This window comes from Balaenoptera ricei, chromosome X (genome assembly GCF_028023285.1).
Source record: "Balaenoptera ricei isolate mBalRic1 chromosome X, mBalRic1.hap2, whole genome shotgun sequence".
Taxonomy (NCBI): Eukaryota; Metazoa; Chordata; class Mammalia; order Artiodactyla; family Balaenopteridae; genus Balaenoptera; species Balaenoptera ricei.
The window spans coordinates 64,806,449-64,827,714 of NC_082660.1; the positions used below are offsets into that span (position 1 = coordinate 64,806,449).

Here is a 21,266-nt window from a genome sequence, read left to right on the forward strand (position 1 = left end):
CTCTTCCCTGGTTTTTGAGCATAGCAATTTGATCTTCTCCTTTACTAGTGAGACTGGGTAGACGGGTCCAGTGGATCTGGGGTCAGGAGGTGGAGGCAAGGGGCAGGGCATAAGTAAGAGGGTCATTTACTCCCTTCCCTGGTATCTGGACCTGAAAGCGAATGCCAGAATTACATTTAAGAGAGAATGCTAGGGCTTCCCTGGTGGTGCAGTGGTTGAGAATCCGCCTGCCAATGCAGGGGACACGGGTTTGAGCCCTGGTCCAGGAAGATCCCACATGCCGCAGAGCAACTAAGCCCGTGCGCCACAACTACTGAAGCCCGCGCGCCTAGAGCCCATGCTCCACAACAAGACAAGCCACTGCAATGAGAAGTCCGTGCACCGCAACGAAGAGTAGCCCCCCTTGCCGCAACTAGAGGTAGCCCACGTGCAGCAACAAAGACCCAACGCAGCCAAAAGTAAATAAATTAAAAAAAAAAAAAAAAGAGAGAGAATGCTGAGGTTGAGCTGGGAAAGCATACCTATAATAAGATTATGAGATCAAGGTTGCCTTGGGTGCCCCCCCCAAATACTTCCTGATCAACAACCTTCCAGTGAATCAGACAGTGGGCCAACCATGATGCCACTGGAAAGCTAACACCTCTTTCATGATGAAACTGGTCTCTCAGCCTTAGATTGCTGGGGCTAATTGCAGGGTACAAGGTAGACAAGTGCATCGGGGAGTAGCAAGACTGGATGAGTGATCATGGAGTGAGAAGGGCATGAAGTTCTAGGGGCTGCTGATGTAGGAGGTGTGTGGGCAGATGACTGAATTTCACTTCAAAGGTTTCCAGGTAAGAGTCCTTCAATTTCTGCCATGGCAGATGGGGCTGTGCCAAAAGGAAATCACACCTGAATGATCCAGTTAGTGTAATTCATATATGGCAAACACTTTCTGGTGCTTAGTATGGGCCAAGTATTAGTCTATGTACTTTACACACATTAGTTCGTGTAATACAACTGCTTTGTGAGGTAGGTACTATTATTATCTCCATTTTATAGGTGAGGAAATCAAGGAACAGAGTTTAAGCAGGTTGTTCAAGATCACATAGGAAGCGGCAGTGCTGGGATTCAAACCCAGGCAGTGTGACTTGAGTCCCTGCTCTTAACCCCTCTGCCATGTTGTATGGTGAAAGCTAACAGAATGTGCCCTTGGGTAGTCCATACTTGGGTAGTCAAGATGTTGACCAGACTCAGGGATGTCAGTGGTTCTAGCAAATAGCCAGGGCAAGAGTGGGCTGGAAATAATTAATGCCATGAAGGGAAGAGGTCCGGATGGAGGGGTATAGTGGATTAGAAATGAATTCTGAGGAGGCTGGGGGTGGAGAACCAATCGTATTATGTATCGGAGGTGAAGCAGTACTGCTGCTCCACCAGGACCTGGTCAATCCATATGGCCTGGAAGGTTGTCTGCTGGTAGTGGTATGGTGGAGAGGTAAATGTGGGGGAGGAGGACTTTGAATGGCATTCTCCAAAACTAGTACATGAACTGGAGGCTGTGGTCAGAGAGCAGATGGCTATGGAACTTGTGAAAGTGGAAGGCCTTTTAGATGCATGGGCAGCAATGGCTGGGAAAGAGGGATCCACCAGTAAGAAGGTGTTACAGATATGGGAGGAGGAAAAATCTGCACTGAAGTTCATTGGGATGATATCCCAAGGACCTGAAGGTTACCTTGGTGTGTCTTTGTCTCAACTGCAGGATCATAGAGGTATACCAGAAGTTAGGTCAGATATGGGGCAACTAGAAGAACCCTTAGTCCAGGAATTCTCAAACTGTGTTGTGCATCAGAATCACCTTAGGGAGGCACTGGTTAAAAAAAAAAAGAATATTCTTGGGCTTTACCCCTAGCGGGTCTGATTCAGGAATCTTCATTTTAGAATTAAGATGCAGGTGGGCTGCAGGCCACAGTACGAAACACACTCCATGAGATTATATGCACGTCTGAATAGGCTATGTTGGCCCACTGGAGGGGTGCCCTTGGGCACAGGCAACCCCCGATCCTAATAGAATGGGGCACCTTGGAACAACATAAACCTCTGGGCTGCCCCAGGATGGACCTGGATCTTTATGTTCTACACTTGCACCTGCCTGCTCCCCATGCCGTGGCTGGGGTAAATGGTTGTGACATCCTCAGGCTGGAACCCATTTCCACTGCCCCTTGATATTCTGAAATCTGCAACAGGATGAGTGTTTTGGGAAGGGTCTACTTGGCCTGGTATGGGCTGCATTTACAAGTCTGCCCCGGCTCCTCTGGGCTATAACGATTTGAGCTCATGATCACAAACTTCTTGTCCCTTTCAAAGGAAGTGTCTCCCTGTCTTGAAGGTGGCCTTGATCACTAAGAGCTCTCATTCCCACTTCGGGTAATTGGCCTTGTTTAGGGCCAGCTTAGGTCCAGAGATCAAAAGTACCCAGGTCCTCCTGTGACAGGACAATACTCCCCACCCATCACTCCCTCCTCACCCACACCCCCGTACCTGGATGTTGAAGGCATTAGTCAGTGGTATACACCAGGGCTGGGGTAGAAGGCCTTCAGCTACCGGAAGATCATTTTTGTGTCTGGGGACCAAATTCCTTTCTCCTTAAGAGAAGGGATACAGGGGAAGTGAAGATGCAGAGGTAGTAGATGAATTGTGGGCAGTATCAAGGGGTTGCTGACGTCTTCAATCATTTTAGGGACTTCATTTTAGAAAAATGTATATCTTATCCAGCACTACGTAAACTCTGCCCAGAAATATCACTTTCACACTTTGGGGCTTGGCCTGGGGATAGTGCTAATGTAATCATTCAACTACCACGTAGCTCAGACATTCTGTGACATCTCATTAAGTGAATTTATCAAAATATTGCCCAGGTAAATATTCTAGGAGGTGGTGTGTGATCTCATTTGCTGGAAGCAGGTGGGGACACTGCACAGGAATCTTCCACTCATTACCTTTCTTGATCCAGTTGAGGTTGTAGGTGCCCCTAGGCGATAGATAGCTCTGTGAAGGCCAGAGCCTGATGGAATTGAGTTAGAAGGTTCTGGGTTAACAGAAAGGATTTTGAATAGTGATTACACTGAGGACAGAATAATCTTGACAAGAAGAACTCCCTGCTTTTTATTTTCAGAAAGGGTCTCAAGGTTAATGTGGAAGAGATGGAGAATCTGATGAATCCTGCTGCCAGCTGCTGTCCAGAGTTTTTATTTTATAGAAGGCCTTGATTTTAGACTCAGAGAGCACCTGCTCCTTAGGAAGAAGAAAAGTCCTGGATATCGGCACTACAGCACACTCACCCTTGCCAATTAGGGGCGGTCCCTCTGTCTCTTGGTAAGGAGTATCCTCATTTGCCTTACGAGTATGGGCTGGACCTAGTAGTGGAGGTCGAACAGTGAATTCATGTGATGTTTGGGAGGAGTAGCGGTATAGGGAAGGCTGGCAGTGAAACTCTGACAAAGCAAAGGGCCTGAGTCTTGAAACCAATCATGAATAGTCTACTCTCAGCCAGGAGCTTACAGGCAAAGGGGACATGGAAGTGCAGTGGGTGACAAACAGTACCAGGGCTGACTGTAGCTGGACAGGCAGTGGGACCCCACTGGACCAGAGACTTGCCTGAGAGGCTACCTAAGACCCCCTGAGTGTAACCCAATCTGGATATAAGTGACTTTCATCAAGCACTTACTATGTGCCAGGCTCTTTGCTAGGCTCTTTAATGCAACGATCAGATTTAAGCCCCAGCACCCTATAAGGTGGGTACTATTATTATCCCTAATTTACAACTGAGGATACTGAGGCACAGAGAGGTTTTGCAGCTAGAATTCCCTGTGTAACACTGAACCACTGTATTAGACTATCTTCCCTAGATCTCGTCTGATCTGAGCTATTATGGGAAAGGTTTGTTTATTTTATCTTGTGATGGGTCTGTTCTGCAGGTGCCAGGATGGAATGGGTGTAAAGAGGAAGTGACAAGGACGTGCGCTCCATGGCTGAAGGAGGAGTCTGCCTTGGTGCTGAGGCGATGTGGCTGACCCTGAATCCAGGTTTCCATTTTCATGCAGTGATCTATTGGTTTGGAAAGGCTGGAGGTGGGATGGTGTCAGTAGAGGAGGGGGTTCTGGCTACTTGGTTAATGAGTTATACTGCACATAGAGCACTCTGGAGAACTGGAACTGGAATGCAATCCACTGTCATTCACTCTGTGCATAAAGAACTGGAGCTCTTGAGAACAGAGCTCTAGTAGCTTTGATCCTAACTGCTAGCTGGATGGTAACTAAGAGCTGGAGGTCTCGTTCTATATTCTTGTTGAGTTTGCCAAGATACAAGGCAGAGTTATATGGCTCTATCATTCACTGCCCTCAGGTGGAAGTCCCAGAAACCAATGGCATTCTAGGGCAATAATCTCTCCTCTCCTAGCAGCGAAGCAGGCAGAGGGGGCCCAGCTGGCACAGATCCCATGTCACCAGGTGGAAGGCTGAAATGTCATGGGATAAGATGGCAAATAACAGAATTGTGGCAAGAAGAAGGGCAGGTTGAGCAAGAGCTGGATATAAGTCTTAAATGGACTATCAAAATGAGATCAAGGAAAATACTGGGAGCTGCAATGCAGAGCAAACAGGAAGAGGTGAGGATGAGGAATAGCCAAAGTGGACAAAGAAGATGCGATCTCGGCAAATTCTGGAGATTAGGAGTCACTGTCCTGTGCTGGGTTTTAATACCTCCTAGTACATGTTTACATGGAAAGAGTGAGTCCCATTCAAGGGGATCTAGATGGGACAAGATGGCTTCTTAAGAGACTGACTACAAAAAGTAGAATCAAAGAATTCAAAGAGGCCTGTGAGCAAGTGATAGAAGTGGGCAAGAGTCATTTCATGAAGAAAGTAGAGGCCATGGGGCCAGCACTCACTAGCAGGCAACCCAGATACTTCTCTGCTATACCCTCCTTGACTCCTTTTGCTCTGGCTTCAGAAGAGGTGGGCCTCCTCCTCCCAAAGCCATTCCTCCCATCCTCTCCTGCCTCCTCCGAGACTTTGCTCCATTTCTTATCCTTCTCATATTTCCATTATTTCCCTTTCAGTCTACAAATGTTCTCAAAGCTCTTAAAACAAACCCAACAAGTCAGCCCTCAACCCTTAAGTTTCCCTTGGCCACTGCCCTCCTCTTTCCTTTCTTTCTCATTTGAACTTTTGGACAGATTAATGTTCCTTTCTTGTCCATTTCTTTAGTTCCTGCTCACCCCTCAACAGTTTGTATTCCCATCACTCTCCAGAAAGTTCTCTTACCAAGGTCATTAATGACTATATTAATTGCCAAATATGACTGACACTTCAGTACTGCTCTGGATTGTTCAGAGCTCTTTTCTTCTTTAAACTCTTCTGCTCCCTTGGTATTCTATGGTCCCTTTCTATTTCAATTACCTGGCCAGTCCTGATTGCTGCTTTTCAGCTGAACTCACTGGGGCTTCTTCTTATACTTGCCCATTACAAGTTGGTATTTCCTGGGGTTCTAGGCTCTATTTTCTTTTTCTCCTCACTCTCTGCCTTTTCCCTAAGTAATCCCACCCATTTTCCTGGTTTGCGCTACCATTTCATATACTAGCAACACATCTGCTTCTAGTTCCAGCTTCCACCTCCATCTCCAAATCTCAGAATCCAATTTCCCTGGGTACTACCTCTGCTGCATACCACCACCTACTCCCGTGTACTGAGGTGGTATAATTCAGGGGTTAAGTACACAGGTTGAAGAATTAGATTGCCTGGGCTTGACTCTCATTGCTCTGCCTTAGTTCAGGTCCTCATCACTTGTCAGTGAGAGTGCCGATACCCAATTCAGTCCCTCGACCTATAGTCTACACCTCCTTCAATCCATCCTCTATAACTGCAGTCAGTCAGTTTCCTAAAACACAAATCTAACCACGTTACTACCTAACATAATATTTCAGTGCCCCCCCCCATTTCCTACTGAGCTGGAGGTCTCGTTCTATATTCTTCTTGTTGAGTCTGCCAAGACACAAGGCAGAGTTATATGGCTCTATCATTCACTGCCCCCAGGTGGAAGTCCCAGAAACCAATGGCATTCTAGGGCAATAATCTCTCCTCTCCTAGCAGCGAAGCAGGCAGAGGGGGCCCAGCTGGCACAGATCCTGTGCCAGCTGGGCCCCCTTTGTGCCTAAAAAGGCACAGGAGCCTTTTTAGACACCTTTCTCAAAGTGTGTGCATCAGAATCATCCCTAGATTTTGAAAGTGCAGGTTCTGATGCCCCAGTCCAAACCTACCTGATCAAGATCTCTGAGAGATCTAGAAATCTGCATTTTTCAACTGAGTGATTCCAATATACATGAAGCCCTTCATGAGCCATTTCCTACTTTTCTACCTCATCTGCTGCCATTATCTACTTTGAACCTTAACCCTCCAGCAATGTGTGTAGTTCCCCCAATCCGCCAAGCTATTTCACAGTGCTGCTTCTGCAAGGCCCTTCACCTCCTTGTCTCCCCAGCACACTCCTCTCCATCCTTTGAAGTCTTCTTCACCACAACCTCCTTACTGAGAAATCTTACTTTCCTTCTCTACAGCTGTTTCTCAACCATTTTTTGATTATCATTCCCTCACCCAAGGAGCCTTTTTAGACACCTTTTTCTAATTGACCTCTCCACGAAATTTTATATCACAGATGTACTGTACATCTGTTATGTACTGTGACCCTTTGGAAAACCATAAACTATGTAACATCTAAGTTTCTTGCCGCCCCCGCCCCCCTACCACCTGACCCGGCAAGAATCAATTTTTGCTCCCTTGGGGGCAGTATCACCCCCATTGAGAATACATGCTCTGCAGCAGCAGAAGACACTGCTATCCAAACCGGTCTTCTTGAGGTTCACCTTTGGTTTCTCTGATAAGTCTTTTCTGATTCTCCTCCTATCTCTCTGACCACTCCTTCTCAAGACTCAACTTTGTAGGTCTTTCTTCTCTTGCCTGCCTTGTAAACACTGGCATTCCACAAGGCTCATTATTTGAGTTTTTTCCCCTGTATTATTTTACACATGCTTCCCAGGTTATTTTGTCTATTTCCTTAATTTTAATTACCACCTATCATGCTACTGGCTCCCAAATCTGTATCTTCAGTGAAGATGATTCTCCTGAGCTCCAGCCTCTTGCTAGTCTAAGTACGGGCCACAAATTGGCAACCCTTAGTATTGCCTGGGAGTTTTGTTAGGAATGCAGATTCTCAGGTTCCCCCAAGACCTGAACCAGAATCTCCATTTTAATAAGATCCCTGGGTATTTTGTATGCAGATTAAAGTTGAGAAGTCATAGGCTGGACCCCATTGCAGACTCTTTAATAGACATCTTTAATTAGATGCTCCATAGGCAGAGCAGTCCCCATCCCCTACTCTTCTTGGTTAAAGGTAACACAATTACTCAGTCATCTACACAAGAAATCTAGATCACTCCTTCCTTATCATTTATATCAAACTGGTTACCATTCCTACCTATTCTAGCTATTAAATGGCTCTTGAATTTATTCCCTCGTCTATGCTCATCACCACAGCTTTCACCTCCTTTAGGATAGATTATTATCACAGTAAAGGTCCTAACAGATTTCTCTGTCAACATTCTGGCCCCCAACACTCACCGATTTATGTACCAACTATTGCCAGAATCATATTCCTAAAATGCAAATCTGATCATGTTACCTCTTCCTGGCTAAAGATTCCTTCAGTGATTCTTTACTCTTTAAAACCAAGGTTCTTAACCAGGGATCCACACATGGGCTGTAGGAGATCCTTAGACTTTCTGAAACTATAAGGAAAAATTTGTGTATGTACATTTTTCTAGGGACAGTGTTATACAGCTTTCATCAGATTTTCAGAGGGGTCCATGACCAAAATAGGTCAAGAACCACTGACCTGAAGGATCAAGTCCAAGCTGTTCAGCTTGACAAACAGGACCCTTCATACCTCTCCCACCTCACCTCCAGCAACTTGCCTATAGGAGCCCTTGGTTTCAGCTTTAATTATAGACTTGGAAGTGCCCTCAGCTTTCACGCCTCTGTGCCTCTGCACATGCTGTTCCTGGAATAACCCCAAGGTCACATACACAACTAGTAAGTGGTGCAGTCCACTCCTTCTGGACACCCCACTACCTTGTGCCTAACTCTAGCATACACCGACCATATTATGCCTCTATTGTAACAGCTTCCCACTTTGTTCCAAGCAGTTTTTATTATAAAAAGTTTTATTAATAAAAGTAATATAATCATATTAGAGAAAATATAGGAAAATATATGAAACAGAGAAAAGGTGCATGTATATATCTATGTGTGTATATACCCACATATACATATAGTATATATATAGTGTGTGTGTATACATATATATATATATATATATATATATGTATGTATATATCATACTATCATCATGGTCACAAAGTCACTGGTATCATTTTGTTGTATTTCCTTCTAGAAATTCTTTTCATATGCAGATATTTTTTACATATCTCTAATCAGAGTGAATATATGATGTTGTAGCTACCTGCCCTTTAAAAGCAAAGCCAACGATATACGATATGCATTTTTTCTTGTTATGCAGTTGCCCTAACCACCATTTCTTTTTTTTTTTTTTTTTTGGGTTTATTTATTTATTTATTTATGGCTGTGTTGGGTCTTCGTTTCTGTGCGAGGGCTTTCTCTAGTTGCGGCAAGTGGGGGCCACTCTTCATCGCGGTGCGCGGGCCTCTCATTATCGCGGCCTCTCTTGTTGCGGAACACAGGCTCCAGACGCGCAGGCTCAGTAAATTGTGGCTCACGGGCCTAGTTGCTCCGCAGCATGTGGGATCTTCCCAGACCAGGGCTCGAACCCGTGTCCCCTGCATTGGCAGGCAGATTCTCAACCACTGCGCCACCAGGGAAGCCCCCCCTAACCACCATTTTTAATAGTTATATAATAGCCCATCAAGTGGATATGTTGCAGTATACTACGTAACCATCCCACTGTTGTTGAATATTTAGGTCTCCTTCCCTCCTTTTTTCTTGGCTATTATACGTGAAAGAGAAATTACCATCTTCATATACACAGCTTTTCCATATTTTGGATTGGCTTATTTCCTTAGATTACCAAGAGTAATAGATGTATGAGTTAAGATCTTTCTTCCTTTGGTTCAAATTTGGTAGAAGTAAAATATATACATGTATATATAATGTTTCAATTTTTCTTCCTCTTAATTATTAGTGATACTAGATATTTTTTCATGTTTGTTTACTATTTGTTTCCTCTTTTGTAAATTGTCTGTTCATGTCTTTTACTCATTTATCTGAATATTAGTGTTTTAAAAAATCAGTTAGAATAGTTAATGATTTTAACCCTTTGTTAATATTTGCTGTAACTATTTTTTTGCCTCTTTTTATTTTGGTAAAATTTTAGCTGCAAAAGTTAGAAAAAATCTCATTACAGAAATTTTGAAAACTAGAGAAACACATTTAAAACAATCATTTTAATTCTGTCACCCTAACATAACCACTATTATCATTCCCACTAATTTTTTTTTAAAAATGCATGTATTTTACAAAGTTGTAACTGCAGTGTGCAAACAATTTTAAAACCTGCTTTTTTATTAACCCAGAAGTATTTTTCTGAAATGCCCCATAGTCTTCATAATCATCATTTAAAATAATAGCATAATATTCCATGGAATGGATTCACCCTTTCCTTATTGCTAGATATTCATGTTATGTCTAATTTTTTAAAATAAATAACATGGTAAATATCTTCAGGTAAATAGTTTCTTTTCCATATTTTGAATTATTTTCTTAGGAAACATTCTCAGAAGTAGATTACTAGATAAAAGGGCATTAATACACGCTGGTTACCAAACTGTTTTCTTAAGGGGTTGACCCAAACCACACTATCACTAGCAAACTGAGTACCATTCTTTTTCAGTTCTATTAAAGATAAGCTTAAAAAGAGGCTACCTACTTATTTGCATTTCTTTGATTAGTAGTGATGAACATTGTCCCATGTTTTCCAGTTGTGCTTAAAACTCCTTTGTAAATTATCTATTCATGTTCTTTGCCCATATTTCTTCTTATACATCATACTGTATGAATGTCTGAGAAAATGCAAACCCGTCACATTTTGCCATATTTATGTCAAATATGCCTTTCTAGTCTGTGTTTAGATTTTATTTTTGAAATGGCCATAAAAGTTATTTTGGTTTTAAAATTTTATACAAATATGTTGATCTTTCCCTTTGTTTGTTTTTCTTCTATTCTTTCCTAAGCTTAGAAAACTATTCCCCTTTAGAAGCCTGATGAATATTCATTCATTCTAGGTTTTTTTTTTCCTAATTTGCTTTTTTATATTTAACTCTTCAATCCAGCTGCCACTTAGTTTAGTTTATTACAGGAGATGAGGGTATAAATGCTACAAGCTGTCACAACATCATTTACTGAACAATCCTTTCCAATCACTTGCAACACATCCTTTATAACTGATTGAATTCTCATATGCAACAGTCTCTTTGGGGAGTGTACTATAACATCATTTGGCTAATCTTATACCAGTGGTACCAGTGTTTTCATTATCATAGTTTTGTACGTTTAATATCTAATAGCATTAGTCTCTCATTACTCTTCTTTTGCAGAATTTTCTTTGAAAATCACTCTTCTTTGGCTTTCAGATGCAATTATTTGCTGTCTTACCTCTAAGAGATAAACTTCTTGAGGGTAGAATTGGTTTATTTCCTTAGAATATTGCTGAGAATAATAGTACTGGGTCAACAGGTACAAACATTTTCCCCACTCTTAACATTTATTTCCAAAGTTTTCAAAAAGAGTGTGCCAATTTCACTGTAATCCTGGCAGCACCTGGATATTTTAAAATAAAAGATTTTTTTTCAAAATTGGTAGGGGAAAAATGTACCATGCTTCAATTTCTGTATCTCTGCTTATTAGTGATGATAAAAATATGCTTGACACTATGTAGGTGCTTAATCAATGCATGTTGAATGAATAAATGGCATGTATGAACCTGTACATGTATTTGGGGATGCAGGGGTTTAAACAGATATTGTGGTTATAAAAGATAAATGCCCGCTAGATGTAAGTTTGTGGGCTAAATGCCTGTAGTCCATCTGCAGAGAGGTTCTAGATGCGCCAAGAACCCCTTGGAATTTGGACCTGAATTGGGGCAATCCCTAGAGACTCTTGGTAATTTATATTTACCACAGGCATGTCTGTTTCCAGGTAGGATCAGCTGCAAGCTGTCTGAAACAGTTAAGATAATGGCGTGTGGGTATGCCCACACCTGCATACAGCCCAGAGGCAGCCATAATTGGCTGGAGATAGAGTGTGTTTCCTTTGGCAGCAAAACAGTAACAAGAAGTGGCAGGTACCTGGGTATTCCACTGCAAACTGACCCAGGCCCTAGGAGGCCTTAAGTGGTGAATTTAAATACATAAGCTGCTCCAGTGTCACATGCAGAAACTAGAGCTGACTTGTAGGACTGGGCATTTCCCATGAAACCACACTACTTTTCTTTTCAACTTGCTAAGCATGAGAAGGCATAGAAGTCCTTGGTTCAGAGAAGCTTGGTTTTGTCCCTTTTATCTATAGCTTGAAGCAGACAGGGTCATTTTTTCCTCCTAGAGATCACTGTCTTGATTTTGAATTTTTTTAATAGAGCAAAAACTAACAAAAGGCAGGTTGTTTCTCTTTGTTTTTAAGGCCATGTAAAACTCATTACTAAACACAGCTTCTCTATGCTCCATCACCTCAGTTGTAGATTCTAGTAGTAAACTTACTCAAGGATTTCCTTGGTCATGAAATCTATCCATTTGATGAAAAGAATTCCATATTATTACCTTAATCTGCATATGCTGAAATTGTGCTCAAGATTTTATTCTGAAAAATAAAGTGCTGTTTTCTCTAGACTCAAGAGCACTAGAGTATCAAGGTCATGGCAGATAGTATGAACAACTGGTGTGTGAATGATGCATTGGCAGTTCCTACCACTGCTGCTTTATTACACTCAAATAGCACATTGATAAATTCAGTTTTTAAACTCCTTCTCCTCTGGAGGGGGGTATAAATTAGGAGTTCGGGGTTAACAGATACACACTACTATATATAGAATAGGTAAACAACAAGGACCTACTATATAGCACAGGGAACTATACTCAGCATCTTGTAAAAACCTATAATGGAAAAGAATCTGAAAAGTATAACTGAATCACTTTGTACAGCTGAAACTAACACAACTTTGCAAATTAACTATACTTCAATAAAAATAAATAAATAAATAAATAAAATCCTTCTCCTCCAACATGTACTACAGCCATCTTAAGCAAGATACTAAATGCTGAATAAGGCTCAGCAGTCCCTGTCAGACAGAGTATAGCTGTTTGAAATGTTAACATCAAACTCCAAAAGGACTTTTCCTGTAACTCTAAGTAGCACCCAACAGCTGTTTCACAAGCCCTTTCTCCTTAGGGTAACACCTAACTCTCAGTTGCCACTTTGCTGCTTAGAGATGGCAGCATAAGCCTCCTTTTTAAAAAATTTATTTATTTTATTTATTTATTTTTGGCTGCATTGGGTCTTCGTTACTGCGCACGGGCTTTCTCTAGTTGCGGCGAGTGGGGGCTATTCTTCGTTGCGTTGCGCGGGCTTCTCATTGCAGTGGTTTCTCTTGTTGCGGAGCATGGGCTCTAGGCACGCAGGCTTCAGTAGTTGTGGCACATGGGCTCAGTAGTTGTGGCGCGTGGGCTTAGTTGCTCCGCGGCATGTGGGATCTTCCCTGACCAGGGCTTGAACCCGTGTCCCCTGCATTGGCAGGTGGACTCTTAACCACTGCGCCACCAGGGAAGCCCTAAGCCTCCTTTTTGATTCTTCAGCCTTTTGTTTTAAATCTGTTCTCATCAATTCTCCATCTATTCAAAAATCTGTTTGCCACTCCTTTCAAGAACTAGCTCTAAAATTCACCTCTTCCAAGACTTCCATGATTAATTGCTCCCTATTGCTAAATCTCTTCAGCTCATACATATATTCATTTGGTACCAAAATTGATGTTGCTCCCTAATTATTCTAGTTTTAATAATGTTTCTAGAGTATAAGTTCCTTGAAGACAGGGGAATTTCCAGAAAGCTTAAAAGGAATTTAGAGATTGTCTAGCTATCTAGATTAATATCCTTTGCTCTGCCCATTTTCCTGATGAAGAGACTGAGACCGAGAGAGGTTAATCTGTCCAAGTCAGTCAGCCAAGTTTGTAGAAAAACTAGGCATAAAGCCCAGGTGCCCTGACTTTCAATAGTACACTTTCCACTATATTATGTCATCTTTTATTTTACTTGTTTCTCTTCAGAAGGCGTAGTAAAGTGTAATACACACACACACACCACATCTCTCAATAACTGCCAATACAATAAACATAAGAGTTTACATAAATAAGAAAGTGACTCAAGGAAAGAGATAGAAAGCAGAAAGGTCATTTTCTTACTTCTTTGCATGATGCCACCCTCCGGACCAGTTGATCGCTACTTTGCACATTCCATCAATCAGGCACTGGGCAGCTGTGATTGTAGCCCCTCCTACAGCTGCTGCATAGTCAAATATTCCTTCAGTGGCTGGGCAGTCATAACCTTCAGGCAAACATCAGAAGAGCTTGTTAAAAGATAAGCTGGAAAAAGAGGGGTGTGATATTATGATTTATAATAAGGAATATACAGTTAACCCTTGAACAACATGGGTTTGAACAGCGCAGGCCTATTTACAGGTGGATTTTTTTTTCAGCAGTAAATACTACAGTATTACACCATTAGCGGTAGGTTGAATCCGCGGATGCGCAACTGCAGATGTGGAGGGCTAACTATAAGTTATACTCAGGTTTTCGACTGCACGGAGGGTGGGTGCCCCTAACCCATGCGCTGTTTAAGGATCAACTGTATTTCTTCCCAGTTTGTGGCACAGAGTTCCTAAAATTCTTGGAATTCCTAAATGATGAGTTATAGATGTGTCTTGGTCATATTAATGAGGTAACTTGTGGACCACATCTAAGGATGGGGGTTGGTTGCCAGTAGAATTATGAGGGTTGGAACTATCAGTTCCACCCCCCTGACCTCCTGTGTGAGGCGAGAGGAACTGGTGATTGAGTTTGTAAAAAATGAATAAACAGAAACTTCAATTAAATAGTCAGGAGACCAGAAGGGGGAGCTCTCACACCCGGAAAGATAACCAAGTTTAACAAGAAGAAAGACTTCTCTTCTTTCCTAGCAAGGACTCAGTCAATGAGAAGCCATGGACTCTTTTTTTTTTTTTTTTTAAACCATAGCTCTCCCAAGTTCCTTTCCCTCTCTGTAAAAGTGTTCTCCTTCCCTTGCCATGGCTTGCCATGGTTGCAGACCCCAAATTGCAATTCTCTGCTGATCCCAAACAAACCCATCTTTGATGGAGAAATATCTGGCAGCCTACTTGTTTAGGTCAACAAGTTTAATCACCAATTGGCCAATGACTTAATCATTCATGCCTATGTAATGAAGCCTCCATAAAAACCCCAAAGGAGAGGGTTTGGAGAGCTTCTGGGTTGGTGAACACGTAGAGATTTGGGGAGAGTGGCACACCTGGAGAGGGCATGGAAACTCCACGCCCTTTCCCCATACCTTGCCTTTATGCACCTCTTCCATCTGGCTGTTCCTGAGTTATATCCTTTAATGATTAACTGGTAATCTAGTGAACATATGGGTTTCCTGGGTTCTGTCAGCCGCTCTAGCAAGTTAATTAAATCCAAGGAGGGGGTCATGGGAATATCTGATTTATAGAGAGTCGGACAGAAGTACAGGTAACAACATGGACTTGTGCTTGGCATTCTGAGTTGGTGAGGTTGCTAGAACCTCCAATTTGCAGCCTGTCAGCCAGAGCACAGGTAACAGCTTGGGTTTGCAATTGATGTCTGACGTGGAGAGAAGTCTTGTGGGACTGAGCACTTCACCTGTGGAATCTGATGCTCTCTCTGGGTAGAGAGTGTCAGAACTGAGTTGAATTGTAGGACACCAAGCTGGTGTCCTGAGTATTGTTTGGTGGTGTGGGGGGAAATTCCCCCCTCCACACATTGGAATTGGGTCCAGTACCCTATTAGGAGGAGTAGGTTGAGGTATGACAACAACATACCCTACCAGAAAGCTATTGTGCTAACATCAGCTCCAAATGAGAGCTAAACGCCTTCAATGTCGGGGAAGGAATTCTTTAGTATTAAAGCTAGAAAGACTAAACCTTGAAGATTAGTCACATCCTATAGATGGAGAAACTGAGGACTGAGAGGTGATATGTCATATCTGTGATGACACAGAGCCAGGTCTGGGACCCCCTGGTGTCTTAAGCCCGCACCCCCGCCCTACACACACACCTCCAGTCCAATGTTCTTCTACTAAATCATGCTGTTTCTCTAGACTATCCTATTGGCCACTTATGGTTTTTAAAAATGCAGCTGTTTAATGAGAGATAAGGTATCAAACTTAGCAAGAACATAAATATACACTGAAGTTAAAATATAAGGTCACAGGACAGTTAAATCAGTGTACATACAGCCAGACCCAATCTGGGCACTGCTATTAGGGTGCCAAGCAACTGAAAGGTTTTCCTCCATTTGATCCAGCATTAATTTTGCTCAACTCATATGGGAGTGTGGTTAAACAAAGAAATTAATATTGTGGTTAACATATTAGTTGTTAATTTAAAAGTATTAAAGACCATCATGCAAGTTACAAAAGATTAAGTAGTTATGATCTATAGATGGAGGTCATCTATCTCCCATCATTGCCTAGTAATGACTTTACCTAGTCCATATTCTATGGAGTCTGGATGATCATCATCTCCTTCTTGGCTGACCTCCTGGAGATGCTGCAGATAGGCATCGGTGTGGAAAGTGGCCATCTCCTCCATGGAGGCCACTTTGGGCTTAACTATCCTAATAATAACAGGGAACAAAGAAAGGTGAGTGAGTCAGATCCAAAGTATGCCAGAACCTGGAAGCAGGAGCCAGTAGTTGGAGCAAAAATACAACTTCCAGCTTCTGGTTCCAGGAGGCTGAAGCAATAAACACGTTCTGTTCCTCCACTGCAATACAGTCTTCATTTCCTCACATCTACGTGGTGACTCCATTAAAAAGGGGTGAGAGGATAGATATCTCCCTTGAGTTTATAGGCAGGTTAAAAAAAAAAGAGTTATTATATTTAAGTTAAATAATCAGGTATTAGACAAATTTTGCTCTGTGAGTTACAACTTTCATGACAAACCAGTAGGAAGAGATATTTTCATTTGAATCAGTTTTCCTAATTGGGCAAATACAATCCTTTCAACTATATTTTTACTTTAATAGGCAGCTGTATTGTCGTGAATTTTGAATTTGGAGTCAGAGAACTGGCTTCCCGTCCTAATTACCAGCTCTATAACCTCAGATAAGCTGACTGTTCTGTAGTTCAGTTTCCTCATCTATAAAGTGGGGATATCTTATGGGACTTAGGTGAAGATTAAATGATAACATACATAAAAATGCTTTGTGGATAACTGTCATTATTATTAATATTAAAGGATAAAACAATAGGCAACCAAAAAATGTGAAAGATTCTATAATTGGTCCCTCACATCTCCCTCTGAGAGGAAGGAGAGAAGGAACAAATAGGCTGGAACTGGGCTTTGCTCAGAAGCTCTCAACCCACTGTTCACAAGAAGTGAAAACAGGAGTGACGGAGAGAATACAGGGTGCTAAGCTAACAACAGGACTTAACCACCTCTAACTTCTAGCTGCCTAGTCCCCATATCCTCTTCCTGACTCTGCCACTGCCACTACTGCTCTCGAGCCCTCACCACTCAAAGGGTGGTCTATGGACCAGCAGCAGCATCACCTGGGAGCTTGTTAGAAAGGCAGAATTTCAGCCTCCCCTCAGACCTACTGAATCAGAATTTGTACTTCAGTGCTCACTTCAGCAGCACATATACTAAAATTGGAATGATACAGAGATTAGCAAGGCCCCTATGCAAGGATGACACTCAAATTTGTGAAACATTCCATATATTTTGGATTGGGAGTTTGGGCTTAGCAGATGCAAACTATTATATAGAAAATGGAGAGACAACAAGGTCCTTTGTATAGCACAGGGGAACTATATTCAATATCCTGTGATAAACCATAATGGAAAAGAATATGAAAAAGAATATATATATATCTAAATCACTTTGCTGTACACCAGAAACTAAGCAAGATTGTAAATCAACTATACAATTAAAAAAAAAGAATTTGTGTTTTAACAAGGTGATTCATTTGCACATTCAAGTTTAAAAAGCATGACCCAGGCCACAGGGAGGCATTAGTGTTTTTTTTGCTTGCTGAAGGGGAACATGCCCATGAGTTTCTCCTCAATTAATATGGTTATACAGGCTACTACCATCACCAAGCAAGCTCAGCCTCAAAAAGTAAATATATATAGCCAAGATCCAAGGAGTCTTGCTTCTTCTTCAAGAAAACATGTCTACACCCTCAGAAGTGATAACTCTGCCCATTACAATAAAAATTTTACAGTTTCTTGTACCATGTTTCCCAGCCCTAATTGCTCCCTCTTTTAATACCCTTCCTCTTCCTTAACAAATCCTTACTGAAAGCCTCCCTACTTAACAGCAAGGAAATTAGACAGTTTTGCTTTCCTTTGATTTCTTGTTTGTCAAAGTAATTTTTTGAACTGTTAAATAACTTTAATGGAAAGCATGTAGTTTTTCTGTTTACCAAACATATGGGTTAAAAAACAGTTGAAAAACATTCATAAAGAAGATATTCAATAAATGATTTCGTTAATAATAAGGATAAAATTTACACTACCTTCTGGGAGATAAATGAAGCATATCACGCTAGCCATCATAGACAGATGCTCACCCAATTGGCCAGAAAATGTCACAAATAATCCTACAAGTGTCAGGGTTATAATATTTACTCTTATAATGACAAACAGCAAGTTCATTTTTTTGTTTTGTTTTAAAGAAGCACTTAGCTCTGTGCTGAGTTATGGCCTTGGTTCCAGGAGTTTCCTTTGGTCTTGACTGTCTCCAGGCTCATCATTAAAGTTTAGTGGTGGTAATGGTGTATCTAAAAGTCTTAAGTTGAACCCATACTCTCAGATCTGGCTTAGGAAAGACAAAAAACAAACAACCCCAAAACCAGAACACCTCCTAGCTGAACATCTTTTTTTCTATCAGATAGGTTTTAGTACCCAAATGTACTCACCCCGAAACCTCCACAAAACACCTATCCCTAGGATACTTCCCTCCCAGCAATAAAGTCCTATTTCTTAACTGCTTCATGCACTTTTTTCGAGTTTTCTTAATTCTTCAAGAGCTTTTATTAGGTTACAGGCAGATTACCAACACTGTGAATCACAAAAAACTTTTAAAAAAGGACCATTCTCTCCCTAATTAGCCCCACTGTGAAGCAGGAAGTTAAGGCTATGAACACCTGGGTTCAGGGCTCTGTTCAAGCACAACTTACCTCATTTGCTTATGCAGTGCATATGCTTCAATCAAGGAATGTACCATACTGGCCTAAAAACATCGGCAAAAAAGGAAGAAAAAAAAGGCAGAAAATAGTCTCAAATATTTAATTCAGAGAAATCCCATCGACTTCATCATCCTGAACAAAGGAACTAACTTTTAACTCCCCTCCCTTCTTTTTACTTAACAGTTACAAAGCACTTTAGACGATACAAAGTATCTAAATCGCTAAGGAGAAAGCTATCGGGCCTTACGGAGGTGGTGGAACACTTTTCTCCTGCAGCTTCCCCTCCCTTCTTTTTACTTAACAGTTTAACTCCCCTCCCTTCTTTTTACTTAACAGTTACAAAGCACTTTAGACGATACAAAGTATCTAAATCGCTAAGGAGAAAGCTATCGGGCCTTACGGAGGTGGTGGAACACTTTTCTCCTGCAGCTTCTTCTCCACTTCGGGGATCCCCGACAGTAGAGACACCATCCCCTCCATGCCATCCCCTCCCCCGCACCTCCACCCCACCCCCACCTGTCCATTGGACGCCCCGCTGCGCTCTCAGGAAACTCTCTAAGGGAACACTTCCTCCATCACCTGGTACAGCCGCCCAAATTTCTGCTGAAGATTTCCCCCAGCCCTGTATCCTCTTCGCTTCCTAATGCCCTCCCGTCCACCGGCCCCCCACCCACACCCCCAAAACCCACGGTCTTTCATCCCAACCTTTCTTACCCGTTTGGGGACTTTGGCCAGGGAGTCGCACATGCTAACATACTCGGGACTGTAAATGTAAACCGGGGGCAGCGACTGCCCACCGTCCGCCGGTTCCTCCGGCTCCTCCATCTTCCACTTACAGCCGTTCCGGAGCCACCGTCCGGATCCGGCTTTTTTCGGACTCAGCCCGGGCTCCGGTTCCTGCTCCTCTGATCGGCCGCAGCGGTGCTCCCTGGTCAACATTCCCTCCTAGTTTCGAGATCGCCGGTGACACTGTCCCTGCTCCCCATCCAATTGAAGGAATGCATGGGCCTTCTCAGGCCAGAACCCCTACATTTAGTGACTACAGTTCAAAAACGGAGGTCGGCAGATATAAAAGCCCAAATAACTGCCAATTAGGATCGATATTTTATAGCACAAATAAGCACAGTCAAAACTAACCATTGTTGCCCTACGGGGCCATTTGAGATGAAGTCAGACCAGCTTCAGAGCATGCTGGGAGATGTAGTTTCGAGGGATTTGAGTAGCGGAAGGAAGAGTCGGGGCTAATTACTAAAATAGCCGCGAATTTCAGTTTTAGCGCTAAAAAAAAAAAAAAAAGGATCAGCGTCAACGCTTTATGAATTGTCTCAATCTGCAAACACACCCATATAAATATCTAAAGACAGACACAATGTGGCCACTAAGAGCCCAGCACCACCCAACACATCAGACGGGCTCTTTTTGGTGGGGGATTAATTAATGGTACAAACTGTTTGAAAAGTTTACACAGTCAATTCTGTGCCGCAACTTAGTTCACTGCTTTTCATCATTAACTATCCATGTCCATATAAGAGTTAACAATCTCAATAATTTACTCTGGCAAAGCTGGTACCACTTTCCCAAGATGCTGGCTGGTACTCTGTAAATTGCTTCATAGATTCCAGTCAAGCAATGATGTCAAATCACTCCTTGAAAATTCACTTGGAGTTAAGTGTGTAAGCAGATACTTTCAGTGATGTTTGGAAACTGCAGCTCTTCTTCCTTCCCTCCTTTTTTTCTCTGCAGCTATACAAGGGTTAGGGAAATATTTTAGGTTTAGTGTGAGGGTTCACATTAAAGAGTATCCTGGAACAGTTTCAGAATTACCATCAGTATTTCCAGGTTCCTGGGGGCCCCTATGATTTGATGCAAACTAGCCAATGCCCAAGGCCCCAACTCTCACATCAAAATGAATTGACCTCTCAGACAATCCAACATTCTAGTTTGCTTTTTTCCCCCTACTCTTTAAACAGTTATGGAGTATTGTGATATGCACTTGGATATACTATCTCATTTCATCCTTGCAACAGTCCTATAAAGGAGGTTGTAATACACCCATTTTACAGATGCAGTTTAGAGAAAATAACTGTTCAAAGTCACACACACAAACAGAAAAGCAGGAATTCAAAACCAGGTCTGCCTGACACTGAAGTTTTTGAACATTCCCTTTGCTATATAAACTTGATTCCTCCAGGATGACTCTGTGTTAAATCTAACTTTGTTCAACCCTCCATTTAGTATCCTCTCAATACTTAGTATTCTGGATTTTTTTTTTTCTCCTGTGATGTGTCTCTTTAGCTAGAATGTAAGCTCTCATGCTTCTTTTGCATCTTCCCATAGCAACTAGCTCAAAGTTCTGCCATCATTCAATCATTCATCAAACTTTATCTGACATCAACTAAGTGTACAGTACAGCTGAGGATTCAATCCTCAAGATGAATTACAGTCTGATCTCTGCTCTCAGTGAATTTGCATTCTTGTAGATGAGACGGATACACAAGAAGCAGAGTCAGATAATGAATGTAGGATGCTTGTTTAATAACCAAGCATTAAGTACTTAATAACTGGTACTTAGTAAATGGCAACTAGGGTTCTTATTCAGTGACATCTGAGAGGGTCCTAGTGGATAGATGGGATTTTACCTGGTGAAGAAGGGAGCCAGGGGAGGGCATGATGACTAGAATCAACAGCATAAGCAAAAACAAAAAGGAGAACATTTC

The 21,266-nt window shown here is 42.0% G+C and overlaps 1 protein-coding gene and 1 non-coding gene across 6 annotated transcripts in view; one reads left to right on the forward strand and one right to left on the reverse strand.

Annotated features, from left to right (window-relative positions):
- The window catches only part of HDAC8 (histone deacetylase 8), a 240,597-nt gene extending 220,415 nt beyond the window's left edge, over nucleotides 1–20,182 (reverse strand). For 4 of the 5 annotated variants that reach the window (XM_059909937.1, XM_059909938.1, XM_059909940.1 and 1 more), the window contains exons 1-5: nucleotides 20,103–20,182; nucleotides 19,264–19,827; nucleotides 18,541–18,593; nucleotides 15,842–15,972; nucleotides 13,510–13,651 (exon numbers count right to left, since the gene is read on the reverse strand). In XM_059909937.1, the coding sequence (XP_059765920.1) occupies nucleotides 13,510–13,651; nucleotides 15,842–15,972; nucleotides 18,541–18,593; nucleotides 19,264–19,488 (551 nt within the window). In that variant the 5' untranslated portion in view covers nucleotides 19,489–19,827; nucleotides 20,103–20,182. Of the gene's footprint in view, nucleotides 1–8,540; nucleotides 8,885–13,509; nucleotides 13,652–15,841; nucleotides 15,973–18,540; nucleotides 18,594–19,263; nucleotides 19,828–20,102 lie in introns of those variants that run through there. The other variant, XM_059909941.1, reaches the window with a different exon arrangement.
- LOC132358019 (U6 spliceosomal RNA) lies at nucleotides 16,979–17,082 on the forward strand. The gene has a single exon (XR_009500384.1). It is a non-coding gene; the product is annotated as a U6 spliceosomal RNA (small nuclear RNA).
- Nucleotides 20,183–21,266: the final 1,084 nt, after the last annotated feature.